The 22709-nt window shown below is 36.7% G+C and overlaps 1 protein-coding gene across 2 annotated transcripts in view; it reads right to left on the reverse strand.

The window, feature by feature from the left end:
• Positions 1-946: 946 nt before the first annotated feature.
• Positions 947-22709, reverse strand: part of ACMSD (aminocarboxymuconate semialdehyde decarboxylase) — a 48994-nt gene continuing 27231 nt past the window's right edge. For both annotated transcript variants that reach the window (XM_045560120.1, XM_045560121.1), the window contains 2 exons: positions 4673-4771; positions 947-1181 (listed from right to left, as the gene is read on the reverse strand). In XM_045560120.1, coding sequence (XP_045416076.1) covers positions 1119-1181; positions 4673-4771 — 162 coding nt within the window. In that variant the 3' untranslated portion in view covers positions 947-1118. The remainder of the gene's footprint in view (positions 1182-4672; positions 4772-22709) is intronic.

The following is a 22709-nucleotide window of genomic DNA, read 5'->3' on the forward strand; positions in this document are numbered from 1 at the left end:
TGTCAATACTCCACTCTTGATTTTCTGGACTAATGGAAGGGAAAAGAAGAATGAATGAGTCCAAAATGAGAGGATAGTTTTGAAAAATTATATTTGATTTTGGAATTCAGCCAGAGGTAGATCAACCAACCACAGGTGTAGTGCACCCCTCCCAGGGCCAAGTTCCTTTTCGGCAGCCCAAGTGGGACCATAAATGAAGTGTGTAGAACAAGACTACCCTGGTACTGCCCTGCTCACTTTCCATAGCTAGCTTTATATATTCTTCTCAATCTTTTAAATTAAAAAAGCTTATGGTAAAAGTAAATTTATACACTGAAACATTTTCCCAGAGTGGGTAAGTCTCATTGAGTCGAAACCACGGCTGTATTCCCATAGTTTCGTTTTCCTATTTCTTTCCCCTCCTCCATCCCTAAAACCACATTATCCATCCTCCTAGACTCAGCCCAAGTTCTGACCTCTGTGAAGATGTGCCCAACACTTTAAGACCAAAGAGAATTCCTCTTACTGGCACTTCTTTAACACTCATGTTGTATTGCTTGGTAACTATTCCACGACCATGCATCTTGCCTCCCTAATTGAGCAGGAAGCTCCTTAAGGTTGTGCATATTCTATATGTATGTCATTTATTTTATGGAGGCTAAATCATTCCCAGCCCAGTTTTGGGATAATAGAAGGTGTGAAAAGTGAATTGGGTGGAATTTGCACATCCTTGCTCAAAGTGAAGAACCTACCTGAGCCTTGTAGATGAATCTTGTGTTGGTCTTTCTCCGTATAAATCATTAATGACATTTTGTTTTTTATTTCTTTGAGATTAATTAAAAAGGCACTGGGAAAATCATTTTTGTTTGTTTTTTAAATACTCAATTGGTACCAATCTTTATTTTCATTTAAAAAAATTTTTTTAAGGAAAATCATTTTTGATTTACACATGAAATGTACTGCTTTTCAGAATGAAAACACTTGTGAATCATTTTTGTTGTGAATAATTTAGGATATTTGGGATATTCTATTTCTAGGTAAAATAGTTCAAAATAAGATTTTAGTAATATGTGTATGATACATATTTCAAAACAAAAATGAAATGTCTTTTTGAAAGTTTGCCTTTGCAGTAAATTCAATCATTCATATTGTTTTCTCTCGAGACACAAAAATTCCAGGGCATTGCCAGCTTTAAGTTTATCCTGAAAAAGAAAAGAAAAGGTTTTATTTTAAAGCATTATTGGTTGTTTTTAAAGTACCGTATTGAGTATCTTTATCACCTCCCCAATATGAGAGAAAAATATTAGCAGGTTATACAGTGACTCTTTTACCAGAATCCACTTGGCCCACATTTTGCCCACTGCTTGAAATCTAAATCTGAGATGACTGTAGAGGAAGAGACTTCTAAGGGTGAGAGCCCTCCTCGGGAAGTGCCCTTCTCTGGAAACCTGTAATGACCCTCTAGTGGATCTTAAGGACTATTTGGAGGCAAATATAAGGAAAAGGTACAGTTTAGGTCTGTGGGACAAGAGGGCTAGAAACAGTGCCCAGAAGTCACTTAGCCATCCCCCAGCTTCTAGGGTGTGTGTGTGTGTGTGTGTGTGTGTGTGTGTTTAACATGACCTTGAATAAGAGGTAAACTCTTTAAGAGCAAGAGAAGTGATACAGGTGAAGAGTCTCAGATGAGGATACAAATCTGTATATCTTATAAATTTCACATGAGAAAAGGACTCCCCAATTTTTCTCCACCTAAAGCAGTGATTTGAGGGGTGACTTTGTGATGCCCTCATTGATCTATGCTCAGCTTGCAAAGGACAGGCAGGCAGCTGAGGGGGGAAGGAATGTATGGAGTCGTGTAACATCCATCTCATGACCACTTCAGTGTTCTTACACAGCCTTGAAAAGTGGGTGATTTGAGGTAGGGACCTCTTACTCAGGGTTCTTTGCTGATGCACACTTGGGCCATCCTCCTCTGAAGGAAGAGTTCAGGAGTGACTGTTGCTGCTGGGAGAAACCATTTGCTTTTCCTTTTAAAATAGCTTGTTCCCAAGTATCCTTTGAAGGAGATAAACTTCTGTGTGTTGGATAGAGATCTGATCCTGGTGTCGGGGGATTTGGGGTTGCATCCATGTGCTATAACCCCACAGTTATATCGCCTTTTGGCAAATCGCTCAACCCCCAAGTCCTCTACTACTTCATGGTGGAATGCATCTGCCTGTATTCAGTAGTCCCCCTGTTCTAAGACCCTCAGTGGATGCCTGAAACCACAGATAGTACTGAATACTATATATACTATGCACAAATTTCTTTCTTTCTTTCTTTCTTTCTTTTTTTTTACAACTTCATGGATGGATTTGTTCTTAAAAATAAGATCTTAGCAACTTCAGCATGATGTTTTTTTTTTTATTTATTAAGTTGAGAACTTTCACCTTTTCACTTAAAGGAAGCACTTTACAGATTCTCTTTGGCATATCTGAATTGCCAGCTTCACTAATCTCATGTTTGGGAGCCAATATTAAGTAAAATAAGGGTCACTTGAACACAGGCACTGCTATATCATGATACGATAGTAGGATGGTTGACCTGATGAGCAAGATTGCTACTAAGTGACTAATGGGCGACTAGCGTCTGTAGTGTGGATCCACCGGACAAAGGGATGATTCACGTCCCAGGTAGGATGGAGCAGAATGGAGGATGGAGCAGAATGGTGTGAGATTTCACCACGCTACTCAGAACAGCATGCAACTTAAAACTTATGAATTGTTTATTTCTGGAATTTTCCATTTAATATTTTTGTACCATGGTTGATCAAGGGCAGCTGAAACTGTGGAAAGCAAAACCGTGGAAAATGAAACCATGGATAAGGGGGCATTCCTGTACCTCCCAGTGTTGTTATACTTATCAGATGGATTTGTTTATTTTACTTTAAATTTCTTTAGCTGTTTTTGCCTTCACATGGTTCAAAATTCAGAAGGTTTAAGATGGGTACTTCTTTCCACTCTGCCACCCAACCACCACTTTTTCTTTTCAGAGTTAACAGTTTCTTGTTTATTCTTCCAGACATGTTTTATGCTTGCACTATACAAGCAAATACTTATATTTAGGTACACGGATATTCTTTTCCACAAACAGATAGTGTACTATCTACAAATGGAAGTATACAAATTGTTTTGCACCTTGCTTTTTTTTTTTTAAACTTAATATATCTTGGAAATAGATTTTTTATGGCTGCATAGATTCCATTGTTTATATATATTATTATTTATTTAACTATTCTCCTAAAGATTATTTTCAGTATTTTATTACAAAAAATGTTACAATGAATAACCTTATACAGAATGTCATTGTGAAATTGTGACAGCGTAACATTTTTATGCAAGATTTTTTTTGAAACTTAAAAGTGATAAGCACATAAGGATAAACAATAAAAGGCATAAAATAATAATTACTATTATTTCATTAAATTCTTAATCAGAATACTTGGGGTCATCTGGTTTCTGTTTAACTTTGTTTAACTTAATAGAAAGTTTTTCATTTTCAACATTTGTTGTAAAAAAAAAAAGATAAAAAGTCTTAGTATAGCTTTCTACTTTAACAGGTAAATATTTAACAATTCAAAACTTTTAGTGCCTTAAGGTATGTAAGTTCCAAAGGGGACACTTTCTGTGTAAAACAGTCTGAGGTTTCCCAGTTAATAATTTACAGCGCATCAGAATGATAATCAACACTGTATACTTGTATACACCAGAATTAACTCTTCTTGGCATCTGTTAATTAATGTTCTTCAAGCCTATTGAGAAGACCTGATAAGCTGTATCTTATTTTTTGCTTTATTGTTTTTAACTCCTATACAGTGAAGACAACATAGCTATATATTTTAACAGTTAAAGCAGAGAGAATTCAAGGCAACCTTTAGATTCTAGTTTAGAAAAAAGCCAAAATTATGCAAAAGGATTATGACTAAGACTTACATAAGATTTATTAAGAGTTTACACATCTTCATATTTTCAGTTTTGGCTCTCTTTGATCCCTGGTAGCGATTGGTGGTGAAACCCTTAGGAAGAATTTGGGTTTTTGGAGGATGGGGTGGGGAAGGAGATGGCAAAAGAGAGGGAATCTGAAGACATTGCATCGCATTTTAAACTTATCTTGGTTCAGGAGCTGAAGGGGTAGACTAGGTAGTGGTAGCATTATAGCACATTTTAATGTCATTTAGACACCTTAAAAGTGAAATGCCAAAAAAAAAAAAAAAAAACACAAAACCCAGATACTTGGGGGATATGATTCCTTGGGTCCTTGTTAATCAGACTTTAGTCTCAATATCCAAATAACTAGAGTCATTACAACTTTTGAGATTGATGGATTTGTAATAGAAATATTAAAGGAAAAATTTAGTCATTTTTCTTATGACCCATTTAACATTCAGGCATATATTAATATTATGATACAGCTTATTACAGTTTTTTTCTGGGATTTATGAATTTAGTTGTGCTAGGCTGACTTTCAGCTTTGTCATGTTCCTTTGCCCTTTAATAGTTTAGCTATTTCTGGAGAAAAAGTAATATTAGTAGTTCTAGGAATATTAGTGTAATGGGTTCCTCCATTCTTTGTTATGTATCAAAGTGCTCTGAAACCAAACCCAGTTAGAGCAGGAAAACTTAGGAGGAAGGCTATGAAGTAAAAATGCATATACCTTTGTTTCTTCATCAAATTCTTCCATGGACTCTATCAGTTTCCCAGGTTCCAGCTCACCTAGTGGAAAGGGATAATCGGTTCCTAAAATGACTTTTTCCTGAAAAAAGAAAATATATTTTCATCTGTAATTTTGTAAAACATCGAAGAGTCTCTTGTAAACAATTATGCTTACTTACTACATATATTCATATAGTAAAATAACAGATTTCTTCCTGATAAATAGAAACATAAAACTAGTCTAAAATTTTAAAGATTTAATGGTTCAAAATTTATTCTGACATTTTTTCCAGCAGGTGTCGCTATTAGGTCTCTTAATGTTGCAAATCCACCCCATTCTCCCCCCACTCCCGTTTTTTTTTAAATAACTGATACAGAATACTGAAATAAAAAAAAAACAAGCATTCATTTACTAAAACATACTTATATATTCAGATGAAATTAAGGATTCTATTGTTTTTAGAATGATACATTGCAATTGATCCCACAATTTTTGAAAACACTAGAGTTGGAAAGGAAAAATAAAAAACAAATAACTGGATAAAAAGTAAAAAAAAAAACAAAAACCAAAACAATTCCTGTCCTATAAACTGGATTGTGATTTTTTGAATGATATAGTTTCGTGTCTCCATTTGACACTTTGTACAACAAAACACACAGTGTTTGTCAATCTACAATGTGCAGTATGACAGGCAACGTGCTACAATCTAGATGTACTCTGGTCAACAAAATAGATATGGTTCCTGTTCTCAGGGAACTCATAATCAAATGAGAAAGAGAGACATTAAATCAATAATGGTATTCTATTACAATAAAACAAGAAAAACATTTCAAACTAGAAATTTTACTTCTAGAAATGTATCCCATTCACACACTTCTACCAGAAATATTTACAAGGGAATTAATTAATGGCAACATTATATGTAACAGCAAAAGACTAGCCAACTAAATTATAGAATAACCAAAAATAAAAAAGGAATAAACAATACTTACATGTGTTGAAATGGAATAATCTCCAAGTTATAAAGAGGAAAATGTCTAAAACAATGTATCTGCTATGCTCATATTTCTGTTTTTAACAAGGGGCCTATACACCCACAAATATATGTTCATATATACACAGTCTATTTCAGGAAAGATATCCAAGAAACAAGTAACATTAGTTGCCTCTGTGGAGGAAGACTAGGGTTTAGGGGCCAGAAGAGCCCCTTTTCTTTTTTTTTTTGAGATATTTCACATACCATAAAATTTCACCCCTTCAAAGTATATAATTCAGCAAGTTTTAGTATATTCACGAGTTTATGTAATCATTCCCACTAATTCTAGAACGTTTAAAAATATTTTATTAATCTTACATAACCACACATCTTTCACACCCCCAAAATAAACCCCATACCAATTAGTATTGACTCCCTATTCTCTCCTCCCTCCATCCCTTGGAAAATACTAATATACCTCTGTGTCTACAGAATTGCCTATTTTGGACATTTCATATAAATGGAATCATATAGTATGTGACCTTCTTTCATTTACTATAATGTTTTCAAGGTTCACCTATGTTGTAGTTTCAATCAGTACATACCTAGGAGTGGAATTGCTGGATCATATGGTATGTTCCCACTTAGCATTTTGAAGAACTCTGGCTGCAGTATTCCCACCGGCAATGTATGAGGGTTCCAATTTCTCTAGATCCTTGATAATACTTTTTATTATCTTTTTGATTATGGTTATCCCAGTAGGTGTGAGGCGGTATCTCATTGTGGTTTTGATTTGAATTTCTCTAATAATTAATTATGTGGAACATTTTTTTCATATGCTTATTGGCCATTTGTATTTCTTCCTTGGAGAAATGTCTGTTAAGGTCCTTTGTATCTATTCATGCCCTTTATATCTTATTATCATTGTGTTATAAGAGTTCTATATATATTCTGAATACTAGAGCTTTATCAGATATATGGTTTGCAAATATTTTCTCCATTCTGTGGGTTTTATTTTTTATTTTCTTGGTATTGTCTTTTGAAGCACAAAAGTTTTAAATTTTGAAGAAGTCGTCTTTATTTTCTTTCTTTGGATCTTTGTGCTTTTGGTGTCTTATCAAAGAAACTATTGCCTAACCCAAGGTCAAAAAGATTTACACTTATGTTTTCTTCTAAGAATTTGTGGTTTTATCTCTTTGATTTAACTCTTCGATCCATTTTGAGTTAATTTTTGTGCATGGTGTAAACAAGGGGTCTAACTTTGGCTTTTTGCATGTGGATATCCAGTTGTCCCACTACCATATGTTGAAAAGACTATTCTTTCTTCCAATGAACTGTATTGGCACCCTTTTTGAAAATCATTTGATCTTTATATCTGTCTTTAGTCCAGTATCACATAGTCTTGATTACTAGCTGTGTAGAGAGTTTTGAAATTGGGAATGTGAGTCCTCCAACTTTGTTCTTCTTTTTCAAGATGTTTTTTTTGGGGGGCTATTCTGGATCCCTTGCATTTTATATGAATTTTAGGGTCAGCTTGTCAATTTCTACCAAAAAAAAAGGGCATCTGGAATTTTGATAGGGATTGCACTTAATCTGAAGATCAATTTGGGGAGATGTGCTGTTTAACAATATTAAGTTTTCCAATCAATGATCATGGGATGTCTTTTCATTTATTTAGGTCTTTAATTTTCTTCAACAATGTCTTGTCATTTACAGGGTACAAGCTTTACACTTTTTTGGTTATATTTTTCATAAGTATTTTGTGTTTTTTTTGATGCTATTATAAATGGAATTGTGTCCTCAATTTCATTTGTGGATTGTTCTTTGCTAGTATACAGAAATACAATTAATTTCTTGTATATTTATTTTATATTCTACTACCTTGCTGGATCTATTTATTAGCCCTAATAGTTTATTCTTTAGGATTTTCTATATACAAAGCTATGCTATCTACGAAGAGATAATTTTGTTTATCCCTTTTTTTTTTTTTTTGAGACAGAGTCTCACTCTGTTGCCTGGGCTAAAGTGCCGTGGCATGAGCTTAGCTCACAGCAACCTCAAATTCCTGGGCTCAAGCGATCTTCCTGCCTCAGCCTCCTGAGTAGCTGGGACAACAGGCACACGCCACCATGCCCAGCAATTTTTTTTTCTATATATTTTTAGTTAACCAGATAATTTCTTTCTATTTTTTTGGTAGAGATGTGGTCTTGCTCTTGCTCAGGGTGGTCTCGAACTCCTGAGCTCAAATGATCTGCCCACCTTGGCCTCCCAGAGTGCTAGGATTACAGGCGTGAGCCACCGCTCTGGGCCCTGATTTTTTATTTATCCTTACTGGTACTTTTTATGTCAGTTATTGGGAAAGGGTATTAAAATCTCCAACTGATTATGATTATGAATTTGTTTATTTTTTCTTTTAATGCCAATTTTTGTTTCAAGAATTTTTAAAGCTCTTTAGGCACATTCATATTTATGATTATTGTGTATTACTGATAAATTGACCCTTTTATCAATATAGAATACCCTCTTTAACTCTGATAATACCTTTTTGCTAATCAGTTAAGTAAAAAATGTTAGTGTAGTTTTCATTTTTATTTTTTTTATTATACATGAAGTTGACTGTTTATATCTTCTGCCCATTTATTTAGAGTAGTTTGTTTTCTTGCCTATTTTTAGAAACGTTTGAAATATTAGAGATTCAACTCTTTGTGATATATGTTGCAAATATTTTCTCAGTTTATCCTTTGACTTTTTACTTTGCTTATAGCATTTTACTGCCATGCAAAAGTTTTTTAAACTACCAAATTTATCTGTCTTTTTCCTTGCAGTTTCTACCTTTTGAGTTAGGAAAGTTATATCTAATTCTGAGATGTAGATGAATTTCCCCATGTTTTCTTCTAAATACACTTGTAATCTTGTCTGTTGCCCCCTCCATAGTTCTTCCTATATGTTAGTACCAATCATGTTGTTAGAGCTCAAAACATATTTCATGAATGAATGAATCACGATTTTTTTTAGTCCTAAGCATTGTTTTTAAACTGTATTATATAGCAAACAATTGGAGGCTGGCAGGTTGGGGTGGGGTGTAAATGGTGAGTATAAAGAAAGGGACATGGAAGAGGGGACAGAGGGAGGCCTAACAAGCAAAGCTTTTCTCCCCACGACCACTCCCTAATTACAAGAGCTTGCTTGTTCTCTGTTTTATTTTTTACACACTGTTATAAGACTGTTTGACCAAAGGTGTCCATCAATTAAAAACAGCATTTCGAAACACTGAACTAGAGTATTTCTAAGGTTCCTGTGTCTCTAAACTCTTAGATTCTTACAGACTCTAACCCACCATTTCTTACCCCTAGCTGTATGTTAATATCACCTGGGGCACTTTTAAAAAATACCCACTACAGATCCTACCCCAAACCAATTAAATCATCATATCTGGGGGTGTGGCCTAGACATGTTTTTTTTTTTTTTTAAAGCTCCCCAGATGATTCTAATGTGCAGCAGGGTTGAGAATCACTGAACTAATCCATGCCCTTGGCCTCAATTCATCTCCATTATATTCATCTAAATTAATAAGTCACAGATATTGGGCCAAAAATATGGGACATTTGGAAAAACTTAAACTTGAGTAATTAGACTTATACCAAAGCTGAGTTTAAGATTTAATGTGGCCGCTGTAGTAGTGTCTGTTTCCAATGCAGGATGTTAAGTAGCAACTCTGATCAGATTTGTGTAACAATTTTGCCACTATTTATTGGGAATTGTATCTTGGGTATTAACTGATCATTTCACAAATTCGAATGTCTGATGCATAACTGTTTGATAGAGCATGAACCTAAACCTGTTTTTCCTTCTGGTTGATAGTACCACTTTCACCTAGTTGCCCAAACCAGAAACCCAGGAGTCATGTTGGATTCCTCCTGCTCCCTCACCCCCAGCATCTCATGGGTCACTTGGGAACCTACCTCTGTGTCATTTCTTGCTTCCATCACCTCCTTTCGATTTCCCCAGTTCCTCCCTTTATTCAGCTTTCCTAACCAGCACTCAACTCAGCCAAGTATGACCTCTGTGCTCCTGTAGCACCCTATATCTACATTTATTCACAGCACTTACATTGTTATGAGATGATCTCTGATCATAACAACAATATCTGACATGTATTGATTGCTCACTATGTGCAGGGTGCTGCTCTAAGCCCTTTGCATTTATTAACTTACTTAATCCTCACAACCTTCCTTTGAGGTGAGTTCTACTATTATCCCCATTTTAGAGATGAGGAAACAGAAATAATAACTAACTTGCCTAGAGTCATGCAGCTAGTATGTGGAGGAGCCAAGTTTGTGTTTCTGTCTCCTCCAGTCAGCTAAGACCTGGGGCAGAAATGGTGTCCCCAGCTCTGAGCACAAGGCCTGGTTCAGGGTGGATGTTTGTTGAACTAAGTTGGGCTACTACTATAATTTTCTAACTGATCTCTCTGATTCCAGTCTCATCCACTTCAATCTATACTAAACACTGGAGAAAAAGATCTTTTAAAAATACAAATTTCATCATGTTATGTCCTTACTTAAAATCCTTCAGTAATTTCCCGTTTCTCAAAAGATAAAGCTCAAATTCCTTAGCATGGCAAAGCAGCCCCCAATAAATGTGAGAAAGTGGTCCCACACCTGAGCTAGGGAAGAATTCTGTGGTCTGATGTGACTAGCTGCTTTTCCTAGGGGAATAATTAGCATTGCTGATAAAATACTTGAGCAATTTTCTGATAGACTAATGAACTTAAGGACCTCTCTTGGAAAACCCACTCAACTGATTATTAGTCTTGGCACTAGTCTAAGACCTTTAACCAATAATGCAAAGAGGCTATCACCCTTAACTGGATATTCTTTGTAAAAATCTAGTCTAATAACAATTATCTAATCAATTCTTCCTCTAGAAAATGTGTCTGCCAAGATGGATTCTTTGAACTGGACTTTTAAGAAAGCCTGTTCTTTTGAGACAAGTTTGGAGTAAAACTCTGATGCATGCTTATAATTGATAGTTGCTTTAACACGTGTGCGTGTTGAAGTAATGAATGCTTGAATGTATGAAAGATGGAAGTTTGATGGGTAACTAGGCTTGAAATATTAACTGTATTTAAATACTCTAAATTTGAGCTGTGTGAGGATAAATGACACTTTGATTTCTACTGAAAAAAAAAAAAGATTTTCCTAGGTTTTATGAAGTTATTTATGAAATAATATGGGAAAGTGCATAAAGAGGTCTATAGGAAGATCATGATAGACTAATAAGTCTATTCCTAGATTTCTGAATTCATTACTTTATTAAACCAAGCAAATACACCTGCTGGTAGAAGCCCTAAAGACCCAAAGTTATGTTTACTCACATCTGTGCCAACAGCTGATCTCATTCTGAACTGTCTGCTTAGTATTCACGGGAGGTTCATTTGTCCTTATTTCTAACCTGCTCTTGCTAAAACTGTTTACTATTTCAAAATACAACATAATTTTTAAAAGTCCCATGCTTACTTTACATTTGTCAAGTACATTAACATGAAAATTACATCTAAAGATTAATTTTGCTTTTGCTTTCTAGTCAGGAATTCTTCCATTCTCAGTATTACATCCTTCTTGAATACAAATACATTTTAAGAGGGGCTCTGTTTTGTTTTAATGTGGAAAAAGCAGATGGTTCTAAAACAGACATGAGAATCAGTCTTCTGCAATTTATCCTTCCTAGTTAAGACACTTCCCTGCTTTCCTTCCTAACTTGATTTTGGATGCCCATTGCAGAACATCGAACTGATGGTTTGGCAATATTTAATAATTATTTAGTAGCTGTTGTTCACAAGTCCTCTCTGTAGGAAGTTAATTATCCACTTATGGTTATTTGGTTTGTAAATTTTCCATACCCATTATCTATCTGTACAGCATTTATTAATAACCTATGGTAAACTTTTGACCATTTCTTACTTGTTAGTAATTTCATAAGAGAGAGGGAAGTAGGCACAAAAGAACTGGAAATAAAATTCTTGTCAATTGAGTTTCTTGTACAGAGGGAGAAGAGATAGTAGCAGAAAAAAAAGGTGGGGAGAAGAGATTCTTTATGAGTTATATGGTCCTATAGGATGAAGATCACATACACTATTGCTTAATACCAGTCTCTACTTGGTAGATGCTTAATATAATAAATGCTTGAGTTAAAATACTTTTTGTGTTGCAATTTCTATTACCTATTATCTCATAACTGCAAGTTGATTATGTTTTAAATGAATTACATGGAGAATCCTGGGTTAAGGAGGCATATGAGGTGGCCTTGGATAACTGTTCCCCCATTTCCCACTAACCGTAGCTCCCTGGGATACCCAAGGTTCTCATGACATCTCAACAATAGTCATGAATGAGATCTTATCTTGGGCATGTGATCTGTGAGTTAGAAGATGCACCTAAGCTGGAGATCAGTCAGGCACAATGGCCAAAGCTGCTTTGTCCTTTTTCTGTGCCTGTACGTCTTTAATATTCAAGACTACTCTATTGAAGGGGTTCTAAACAGTTAGGATGATCTGAAAATACTGAAAAGGTTCTTTACCATCAAAGAAAGATTTGATTATACCCAGGGTTACTGTAGGCAGTAGCCTACACACCTGATCCTGGCCTCCCAAAAGTTGAACTTTCTTCTGTTTTCTTGTCTGTGATCCAAAATCCTGTTCCCTTGGGATCCACTATGATCATAAACCAATTTTTACAGATATGTGTATTAATGTGCTAATGTAACATCTGACAATATCGACATTTTAGTAGGGCCTTTCTAAAGACTCTATTAAAACCCAAAGGAATAATTTGGAAGGTGGGCATTTCAGGTATCATGACTGTCTCTTCTGGGATCCTAAAGTTATACCTTCTGACAGATGGTGGCTTTCCTTATTAGGCAATAAAGCAGTGGATAATCCTGATGGATTTCTCAGCACCAACACTTTACCCCAACATATGGCTCCCCCTGCAAAGCCAGCAGCAGCACACATCTCCCTATGAGGTTAAAGACTGAACTGATACTAATAGTGATTAATATTTGTGCCAGGGAAAAGAAATAAACTTCTCACCTGCTGGGATACATTAACTTTTTCACATTCTTGGGGAATGCTGCAAACACTGAAAGATGTGGTTTACTAAATAATACTAATAGTGGGAGAAAGTTTCATTTTCCTTCTGGAAAAGGAACACTTAACTGTCTTCTCATTAGCATATCTCATTAGTAGCATTTGCAGTAAATACAACATAACTGTATTATAGCTTATGCCCAAAATTTTAGTATACCAGGGATTTAGTTTGTTTCCTGAGACATAATTTCCTAGAGGAGGAGCCTGGCTTAATTTAATCAATGCAAAGTAAGATTAGCCTTATATCCCCAAGATCATTACACAATTCAGTTAAACAAACATTAACTCAACACCTACTATTTGTAAGGCACTGGGATAAGGTGATATACATCTTTGACATTTGCATAGTCCTTTGGCGTAGTATTGACTTTACACATCAACAAAGTATTAACTTTTCACATAACCCAGTCTTCCTGGTTATTGACCCCAATTTACAATTGTGGAAGCTGAGGCTGAGAGGGGTGACTTGTTATTAAAGGTCACCCAGCTAACCAGTGGTAGAGCCAGTACTTGAACTCTCTCTCACTTACCACAACCTCTTGAGAAGATAGTAAGTTATACTCTTGTGTCAGGAAGCTTACAGGCATCACACACACACAAAAAGGGGTTCTACGCTATTGAGAACCACAGTGTACAGGAAAACATCATTTAACCAAAATACTTGGAGATTGAAGTATTAAAATAAATTTAAATGTCATGTCAGGTGGGAATTAGGCATGAAGCCCTTTTTGTTTTAAGCCATGCTGGAAGTATTTCTAATATATATGATGTGCTCTACTGCCTACAATACCTTGGGTATAATCAAATCTTTCTTTGATGATAAAGAACCTTTTCAGTATTTTCAGATCATCCTAACCCTTTAGAACCTCTTCAATAGAGTAGTCTTGAATATTAAAGACGTGGAAGCACAGAAAAAGGACGAAGCAGCTTTGGCCATTGTACCTGACTGATCTGCAGCTTAGGTGCATCTTCTAACTAACTCACAGATCATATGCCCAAGACAAGATCTCGTTTATGGCTATTGTTGTAAAAAAAAAAAAAAATATATATATATATATAGGCCAGGCACGGTGGCTCACGCCTGTAATCCTAGCCCTCTGGGAGGCCGAGGCGGGTGGAACGCTCGACTTCAGGAGTTTGAGACCAGCCTGAGCAAGAGCAGGACCCTGTCTCCACTAAAAATAAAAAGAAATTATCTAGCCAACTTAAAATATATATAGAAAAAATTAGCCAGGAATGGTGGCACGTGCCTGTAGTCCCAGCTACTCGGGAGGCTGAGGCAGTAGGATCGCTTAAGCCCAGGAGTTTGAGGTTGCTGTGAGCTAGGCTGACGCCATGGCACTCACTCTAGCCCGGGCAACAGAGCGAGACTCTGTCTCAAAAAAAAAAATGATACTGTTGCTCCTAAAAGTGAGCCATTTCTTTTAATATGAGATTAAATACTTTCTTTTCTTTTTTTTATTTCAGCATATTATGGGGGTACACAAGTTTAGGTTACATATATTGCCCTTGCCCCCCCACACCCGAATCAGAGCTTCAAGTGTGTCCATCCCCTAGACAGTGCGCATTGCACCCCATTATGTATGTATACACCCATCCCCTCCCCCCTCAACATCTGCCCGACACCCGATTACTGTTATTCCTAAATGGAGATTAAATACTTTCTATTTTGCAGAACAGGAATTTCTGGTTTCTCCTTTAAAAATAAAAAAAACAACATCTGAATAGATATTTTGGTTGGAGTGGCTAAAAGTCTAACTTATAGAGAGAGGCCTCTGTCTCTTCACTTTTTAAAAAAATTGAGGCAAAATTCACAAAACATAAAATTAGCCATTCTAGAGTGTACATTTCAGTGGCATAGAGCACAATCACAATGCTGTGCAACCATTACCTCTACCTTGTCCTAAGACATCTTTAGATAATTTTATATAGTTATCTAAAAAGTCAACAAACCCAAGAATTAGGTAGTAAAACATTTTACATGTCCAAAGTACAGACATATGAGGAAAGCATTTAATATGAAAGATTGAGACTTTTTTAAAAAGACAAAAGAGCCACTTGGAGGAAGACTTACAGGGATAAGTAAACTCCAAAAAATTCTTAGTAAATTCAGAGAGATAAGAAAAGGTATTGTACCCACCCGAAAAGAACAGGATGTTAAAAGAAAAATTCAGAGAACAAGAAAAATAACAACAACAAACTCTTGGAAATTTTTAGAAAAGACCAACTAAATAGAAGGCTTTGTTAATAAAGTTGAGAAAATCTCCAGAAAGTAAAACAAAAGTTCAAAGAGGTAGTATGTAAGATAGAAAAAAAAAAAAAAGGTTCAACATTAGAATAATAAGAATTCTAGAAAGAGAAAGCAGAGGGAAGTAAATCATCAAAGAAATAATTTAAGAAAATTTACAGAATAAAAGGGACCACAAAATGACTAGCATAATGGGTGAAAATAGACCCAAATCAAGTAACATCGTTGTGAAATTTCAGGACAAAAAAAAAGTCTTACAGTTTTTGAAATTGGGGGGAGGAGGGGAGAGAAGTAGGTTTTATGCAAATTTTAAAGATTAGGATGGCATTACATTACTCAACAGCAACTCTAGGCTGGGCTGAGCAACTCTAGGCCAAGGTGGGAGAATTCCTGGAGCTCAGGAGTTTGAGACCAGCCTGAGTAAGAGTAAGACCCCCATCTCTCCAAAAACTAGAAAAAGTTAGCCAGGTGTGGTAGTGGCTAGCGCCTGTAGTCCCAGGTACTTGGGAGGCTGAGGCAGGAGGATGAGGCTGAGGTAGTAGGATCGCTTGAGCCCAGGAGTTTGAGGTTGCAGTGAGCTATGATGACACCACTGCACTCTACCCAGGGCGACAGAGCGAGACCCTGTCTCAAAAAAAAAAAAAAAAAAGAACAACTCTAGAAGCCAGAATACAATGGAACAATGTCTCTAAAATTTTGAAAGAAAATGGCTTCCAAGCTAAAATTGTATAGCTAATCAAACAATTAACTCATTATAAGGGAAAAATAAAGACATGTTTAGATAAACAAGATTTCAAAAATTTCACCTCCTATACTGCCTTTATTGGAAAGTTATTGGAGGATATTGTCGACCAAGATAAAGGAGTAAACCAAGAAATAGAAAATCTTGGGATCCAGCAAACAAGGAATCCAATGAAAGAGAGAGAGAGAAATAATGTCCTCAGGATAATGGTAAAGGGAGATTTCAAGATGACAGCTGTGCAGCAGGTCTAAATAGCAACCCAGTCTATATTCAAGCAAGTGAGAAGGCTCCTGAAGATAGTTATTTAAGAATAAGGAATTATAATAATTAATACTACTGCACCCAATGTGTTTGGATGTACTGAAAGGAGAGTTACAAAGTTAGTGGAGAGTTTGGGGTTAAGTTAGTGTAGTGTGCAAATAAAATGAAATAAGGAGAGAAGGAAGAAACTGGTGGGCTGCAGTCATCTCATTGAACCTCAGAAGAAACCCTGAACCAGAATTGCCCAGCCATGGGGTTCCTGAATTCCTGAGCCAGAGAAAAAGAATAAGATAATAAATATGTATTATTGTCTTAAACCACTAAGTTTTAGGCCAGTTTGTTTTGGAGCAACGTTTAACTAATGCAGAGTTTAATACTGGAAGTGAGGTGCTGCCATAACAAAAAAACAAAAAATGAGGGAGGAGTAGCTTTGGAACTGACTAGTGGGAGGAAGTTGGAAGGACCTTGAAAATAGTGAAAGACTTACTAGAAGCCTGATGGTTTGTGAGAATGCTGCAGGAAGGGCTTAAGGGAGAGTGAGGCAAATGTTGGAAACTAGGGCAAAGGTGATCCTTGTTATGTGGTAGCAAAAATTTAGCAACACTATGATCTACAGTAACATGCAAAGTAGAAAATATATTTAATGAACTGGATGATATAGCTAAAGAAATTTCCACATGAAGCGAGTCGCCTTGCTTCTCCTTTCTGCTCATGGTAAAATGCAAGAGAAGCTCCTTAAAGGAAAAACTGTTAAATATAAAGGAGCCAGGAATTGTTGGTTTGAAAATTCTAGGTCCTTCCAATGGCAAATAATGCTAAAACTAAGATTTGGCTTTCTGGCAAAAATGAAATCCAGGGCACAATCATAAAACATAGTCTAAAAATGAAGCTAAATATGAATAAAACAGCATCTCTTTGTTATGACCTCAGAAGATTTAGGCAGGGCCTCACAGAACCATCCAGTCAAACGATAAGGGCTTCGAGGAAGCTTAAGGGTGTTTTCCTTCAGTCTCCTTAGCAGAAACCCAAGGTAAAGAAGGGCTTTTCTCTGAGAAGGGCTTTTGCCTAATGGTGTAAAGGTTAATAAGATTTATGGAAGACCCACAAAGTTTTTAAGAGAATTGTATTAGCAAAACACCACCAGCTTGGACTGAAAAGAACACATGGAACAAAATGAAAAAAAGCCTTTGGATGCCAAAACTTGTACAGGCATGAAGCAGTCTGTAAAAACGACTCAGCCACAAACACAGGCTAACTTTTGTGGAAAAGGAAGAATGACTCAGAAGGTAGAACCAAAAGCCATGCTGTATCATTTCTGCGCTTTGAGTTCTAATCAAGGAACTGCCAACATGTTCCTGATGGATTTCAGATTTGCTAGTGACTGGTGACTCCTCTGAACTTCCTGTTTGCCCCCTTTTGGAATGAGAGGGCCCAGAGCAACTATCCTATATCTGTCTGCCATTTTATTTTATTGTATTTTTATTTATTTTGAGACAATGTCTCACTCAGTTGCCTGGGTTAGAGTGCAGTGGCATCATCATAGCTCACAGCAACCTCAAACTCCTGGGCTCAAGCGATCCTCCTTCCTTAGCCTCCCGAGTAGCTGAGACTACAGGTGTGGACCACCATGCCTAGCTAATTTTTCCTATTTTTTTTTTTTTTTTTTTTGGTAGAGACAGGGTCTCACTGTGTTGCTCAGGCTGGTCTTGAACTCCTGGCCTCAAGTGGTCCTTGCACCCCAGACTCCCAAAGTGCTGGGATTACAGGCATGAGCCACTGCACCTGGCCTCGCTGTTTTATATGGAGTGTGGGGGTAGAAGGGGCAAAAGAACTTGTCTTTCATTCACGGTTCTTCAGACTGAGAAAAACTGTATATGAGGAGCCTTATCCACAAGTTCATTTAAGTAATGAGATCCTAGACTTTAAGGTGATGCTGTAAACGGATGTGACTTTTGGGGCAGTCTTGGTAGGGGTGAGGAATTTTTGTATTTAGGAGGAATATAAATAATTTGTGGCCAGAGAATGGAATTTAGTAGTTTTAAAATATGTCAAATTCTTTTACATGCCTCCTTTTAAAAGATGGGGCCTAATTTCACTCCCCTGAATGTGAGCCAGATTAAGTGACTTGCTTCTAATGAATAAAATATGGCAGAAGTAAAGCTACGTGACTTTTGAGTCTTGGTCATTGAAAGGATAGTTTCTGCTGGTGCATGCTTGTTCTCTCTCCCTCTCCCTCTCCCTCTCTCCCTCTCCCTCTCTCTCTCTCTCTCTCTCTCTCTCTCTCTCTCTCTCTCTCTCTCTCTCTCTCTCTCTCTCTTTCTCTCTCTCTCTCACTCCCCCTAATCTCTGTCTCCCCCATCTCCATCATCCTTCCCCTATTCTCTCTCAGATCATTCATTCTGGGGGAAGCCAGCTGCCACGTTGTAAGGACACTCAAGCAGCTCTGTGAAGAGGCCCACGAGGGGAGGAACTGAGGCTTCCTGCCAAAACCCAGCACCAATGTGCCAGTCATGGGCAAAAGCCACCTTGGATATAGATCCTTAAGCCCCAGCCAAGCCTTTAGGTGACTGCAGCCCTGAGTGATATTTTGCCTTCAACCTCTTAAGAGACCTTCAGCCAGTTAAGCTGCTCCTAAATTCCTAACATACAGAGATTATGAGAGATAATACATGTTTACTGTTGTTTTAAGCCACTAAATTTTGGGATAATTACAGTCATGCACCACATAACATTCTGGTCAGTAACGTACAATATATAATAGTGGTCCCATAAGATTATAATGGAGCTGAAAATGTAACCATCATAACATCGTAATGCAACACATTCACATGTTTGTGGCGATGCTGGTATAAACAAACCTACTGCACTGCCAGTCCTATAAAAGGATAGCACATACGATTATGTATGGTACATAATACTTGGTAATGATAATAAATGACTATATTACTGGTTTATGTATTTACTATACTTTTAATGGTTATTTTAGAGTGTGCTTCTTCTGCTTATAAAAACAAAAGTTAACTGTAAAGCAGCCTCAGGCAGGTCCTTCAGGAGCTATTCCAGAAGACGGTGTTGTTATTATAGGAAATGACAGCTCCATGTGTGTTATTGCCCATAAAGATCTAGTGGGATAAGGTGTGGAGGTGGAAGACAGTGATATTGATGATCCTGACCCTGTTAGGCCTAGGCTAATGTGTGTGTGTCATAGTTTGTAACAAAAAAGTTTAAAAAGTAAAAAAATATTTTTTAAAGAGAAAAAAGCTGTAATCCCATCACATTGGGAGGCTGAGGCAGGAAGATTGCTTGGGGCCAGGAGTTCAAGGCCAGTCTGGGCAATATAGCAAGACCCCATCTCTACAAAATTTTTTTAAAAATATTAGCCAGGTGTGGTAGTGTATCCCTGTAGTCCTAGCTACTTGGGAGGCTGAGGCAGGAGAATTGCTTGACCCCAGGAGTTTGAGGCTCCAGTCAGTTGTGACTGAGCCACTGCACTCCAGCCTGGGCAACAGAGTAAGAATCTGTCTCAATAAAAAAGAAAGAAAGAAAAGAGAAAACTTACACAATAAAGATATAAAGAAAGAAAATATTTTTGTACAGCTGTACCGTGTGTTTATGTTTTAAGCTAAGTATTATTACAAAAGAATAAAAAAGTTTTAAAAATTAAAAGCTCATGAAGTAAAAGTTACAGTAAACTAAGGTTAATTTAGCATCAAAGGAAGAAAAATTTTAAAAATAAATTTAGTGTAGCCTAAATATACAGTGTTTGTGACATCTATAGTAGTGCACAGTAATGTCCTAGGCCTTCACATTCATTCACCACTCACTGACTCACCCAGAGCAACTTTCAATCTTGTGAGCTCCATTCGTGATAAGTACCCCATACAGGTGTACCATTTTTTATCTTATACCTCATTTTTACTGTTCCTTTTCTATGTTTAGATACACAAATACTTACCATTGTGTTACAGTTGCCTAAAGTTATTTCGTGTAGTAACCCTGCTGTACAGGTTTGTAGCCTAGGAGCAATAGGCTACGCCATGGAGCCTGGATGTGCAGTAGGCTATGCCATCTAGGTTTGTGTAAGCACATATGACGTTCGCACAACAATGAAAGAACCTAATGATGCATTTCTCATAAGGTATCTCTACCATTAAAAGACAGATGACTGTACTTACGCAGCAGTAGATTACCAATGGATCTAGCCAAAATTATGATGTAACCATATGGGTATATGATATGACTGATCTCTTAAAAATCTGTCCACCTAAATATATAATGTCTATTTTCTATGATCATGTTAATATAGGGAGGCAATAAAGTTCCCCTTTTCTTTGATTTTTCACAGTGATAGACTTCTAACATATAACTAGCATTCTTTGCATCTGTCTTTAAAAGTGAGCAGATATAGATTGAAGGTGAAGAATTTTAGAAGTGGAAAGAAGCCAAGAGGTTAAGTAATTTAAGTACTTCTTGACCAAATAGCCCAGTGTTTTAGAAATAGTAGGTGCTCAATAATGGTTTTGGGTTTTTTTTAAATATATATATCTATTTATTCTTAAGATATGTCTCTATTTGGTTAAACAATCACACGTTACTAAAATATCTTTATTATCAAAAGCAGTCCTGGGCCCACTTTCCTAACTCTTGTCCTCCAATGCAATTTCTTGTATCTTTTCATCTTGTATCTTCTGACAATTACCTTCATATTCACAGATAATAAACTCATACATTGTTTCTTGGTTTATTAGCTTTAGAGAATAGTTACCTATTTCGCATTAGATTCATTGAGAATTTCTTTCTTTCTTCAACTTCCCTATTTTCTTAATAGAATTATAATTTTCCATTAAACCAGTACCTAGTATTTACACTATTATGAATATAAATATTGTTCACTGCTGAGTCAAGTAATGTATGATTATTATTTGCAGATTTTTATTTTCTTATGTCCTTTTCTTTCATTTGCTTAATTTTCTATGTATATACTGCTTGTTTGTTCCTAATGCATCAGCAGATCTATTAAATGTCTAGCAATAATTGTATCCAACTCTCAAACACACCAACTAATACATCAGTTCTGTTTTTTGTTGTTGTTTCTAGAGACCTCCCTCCACAGCATTCCGTGCTGTTGCTCTAATCTGGCCAGGTTGCTTTGTAGCCCAGATGTCCATCCTGCTAGGACTTTCCTTATCCATTCTGATTTGGGGATTGTTTTTAAAAGAGAATTTGCTAATGTGAATGTAACTAGAATGAGTAAGCATTAATATTTTAAAAAGAATCCTAAATTATTGATACATACTGCTTCTATGTCCTGGATTCATCAGCCTGTGAGATCACATAAAATGAGGTCCCATTTACTTTTGATGCCCAATTTATAATAGCTCAAGCCTTTACAATTTGAATACAAGATCTCAGCACCACTGACTTTGCAAAGTGCCCTCTGAGTTTTTCTGGGAGTCCCTACTAGGGGTGTAATCACATGTTCTCACCAACTGGTCCATCCACTGGTTACCATGAGGCACTTGCCATGTTCTTCTTCTGTTTCTCAGGTCTCCTGGCCAATGTGTATCATCCTGGGTGCTGTTTGAAGGTGATAGTGACCCTAATTGCTGATGGTGTCCCTCAGAGATGGGCTTTGTATTTGTCAAGGGCTTTTTCTTCTGATGTTTCCATTTCCAAGAATACTAGGGAGTACTAGGCTTGATGGGATATAGTGAGGATGACCCTATCCCCAATTCCACACCACTCTGTTTCTCCCCTTTGTAGTCTCCTGTTTACATATCTCCAGGTCACCCTCCATTCAAATCCAAAACACATCACATTTGAAAGAAAGATTTGATTATGCCCACGATTCAAATCCAAAACAATTAACAGTCATGACCAACTGCAACCACCCATCTCGGCAGGGGCAACACAAAAGCTAATCAACTCAGAGAGACACAGCTCAAGCACATAATTTATTACCAAACTAGAATATTTAACATTTATACTCTAGTGATTTCCTCAAACCAGAGAAGCAGTTAGCATTAAAGTAAGATGAAGTGTTTATTCTGGAGGTAGAACACTACTTGCAACTTTCAAATGATGGACTTCTTTTTCTGCTAAACAGGATTTTTTAAATCTTAGAGTCTAGTCGCAACCTGAGTACCATATTGCAAATCTTTAAATATGTCCGCGTACTTTTTTAAAACCCCAAAGATTTTTCTCTCTGGGAAATTTTGGAAATCTATAGATATCTGTATGTGTCAATAACCAAATGGAATTGAAGTACTAAATATTTCAGACTTTTTGCTAATTCACACTGGCCTTTGCCCTAAAAATTCTCTAACTTGCTGAGTTTGCATTTTCAAAGACTAAAGTAGAGGTGCTGCCAACAGGGCGATCTGCTAGGAGACCACAACAGAGGAAAGACTTTCCTTGTGGGGTTTAAAGGACCGCCATGCTGGTCCTTTAAACAAATGAGAGAATTGTTTTCAAAACAAAGGCTGTATTATTCCAGGAAGAAATTCCATGGCATTGTACACAAGACCCTCTACCACAGTGGTCCCCAACCTGTTTGGCACCAGGGACTGGTTTCATTGGAAGAGAATTTTTCCATGGATGAAGGTAGGGGTGGAGGAGGGGGGTGGGGGGCAGGCCAGAGCTCAGGCAGTGATGTGAGCTATG

This window comes from Lemur catta, chromosome 8 (assembly GCF_020740605.2).
Source record: "Lemur catta isolate mLemCat1 chromosome 8, mLemCat1.pri, whole genome shotgun sequence".
Classification (NCBI taxonomy): domain Eukaryota; kingdom Metazoa; phylum Chordata; class Mammalia; order Primates; family Lemuridae; genus Lemur; species Lemur catta.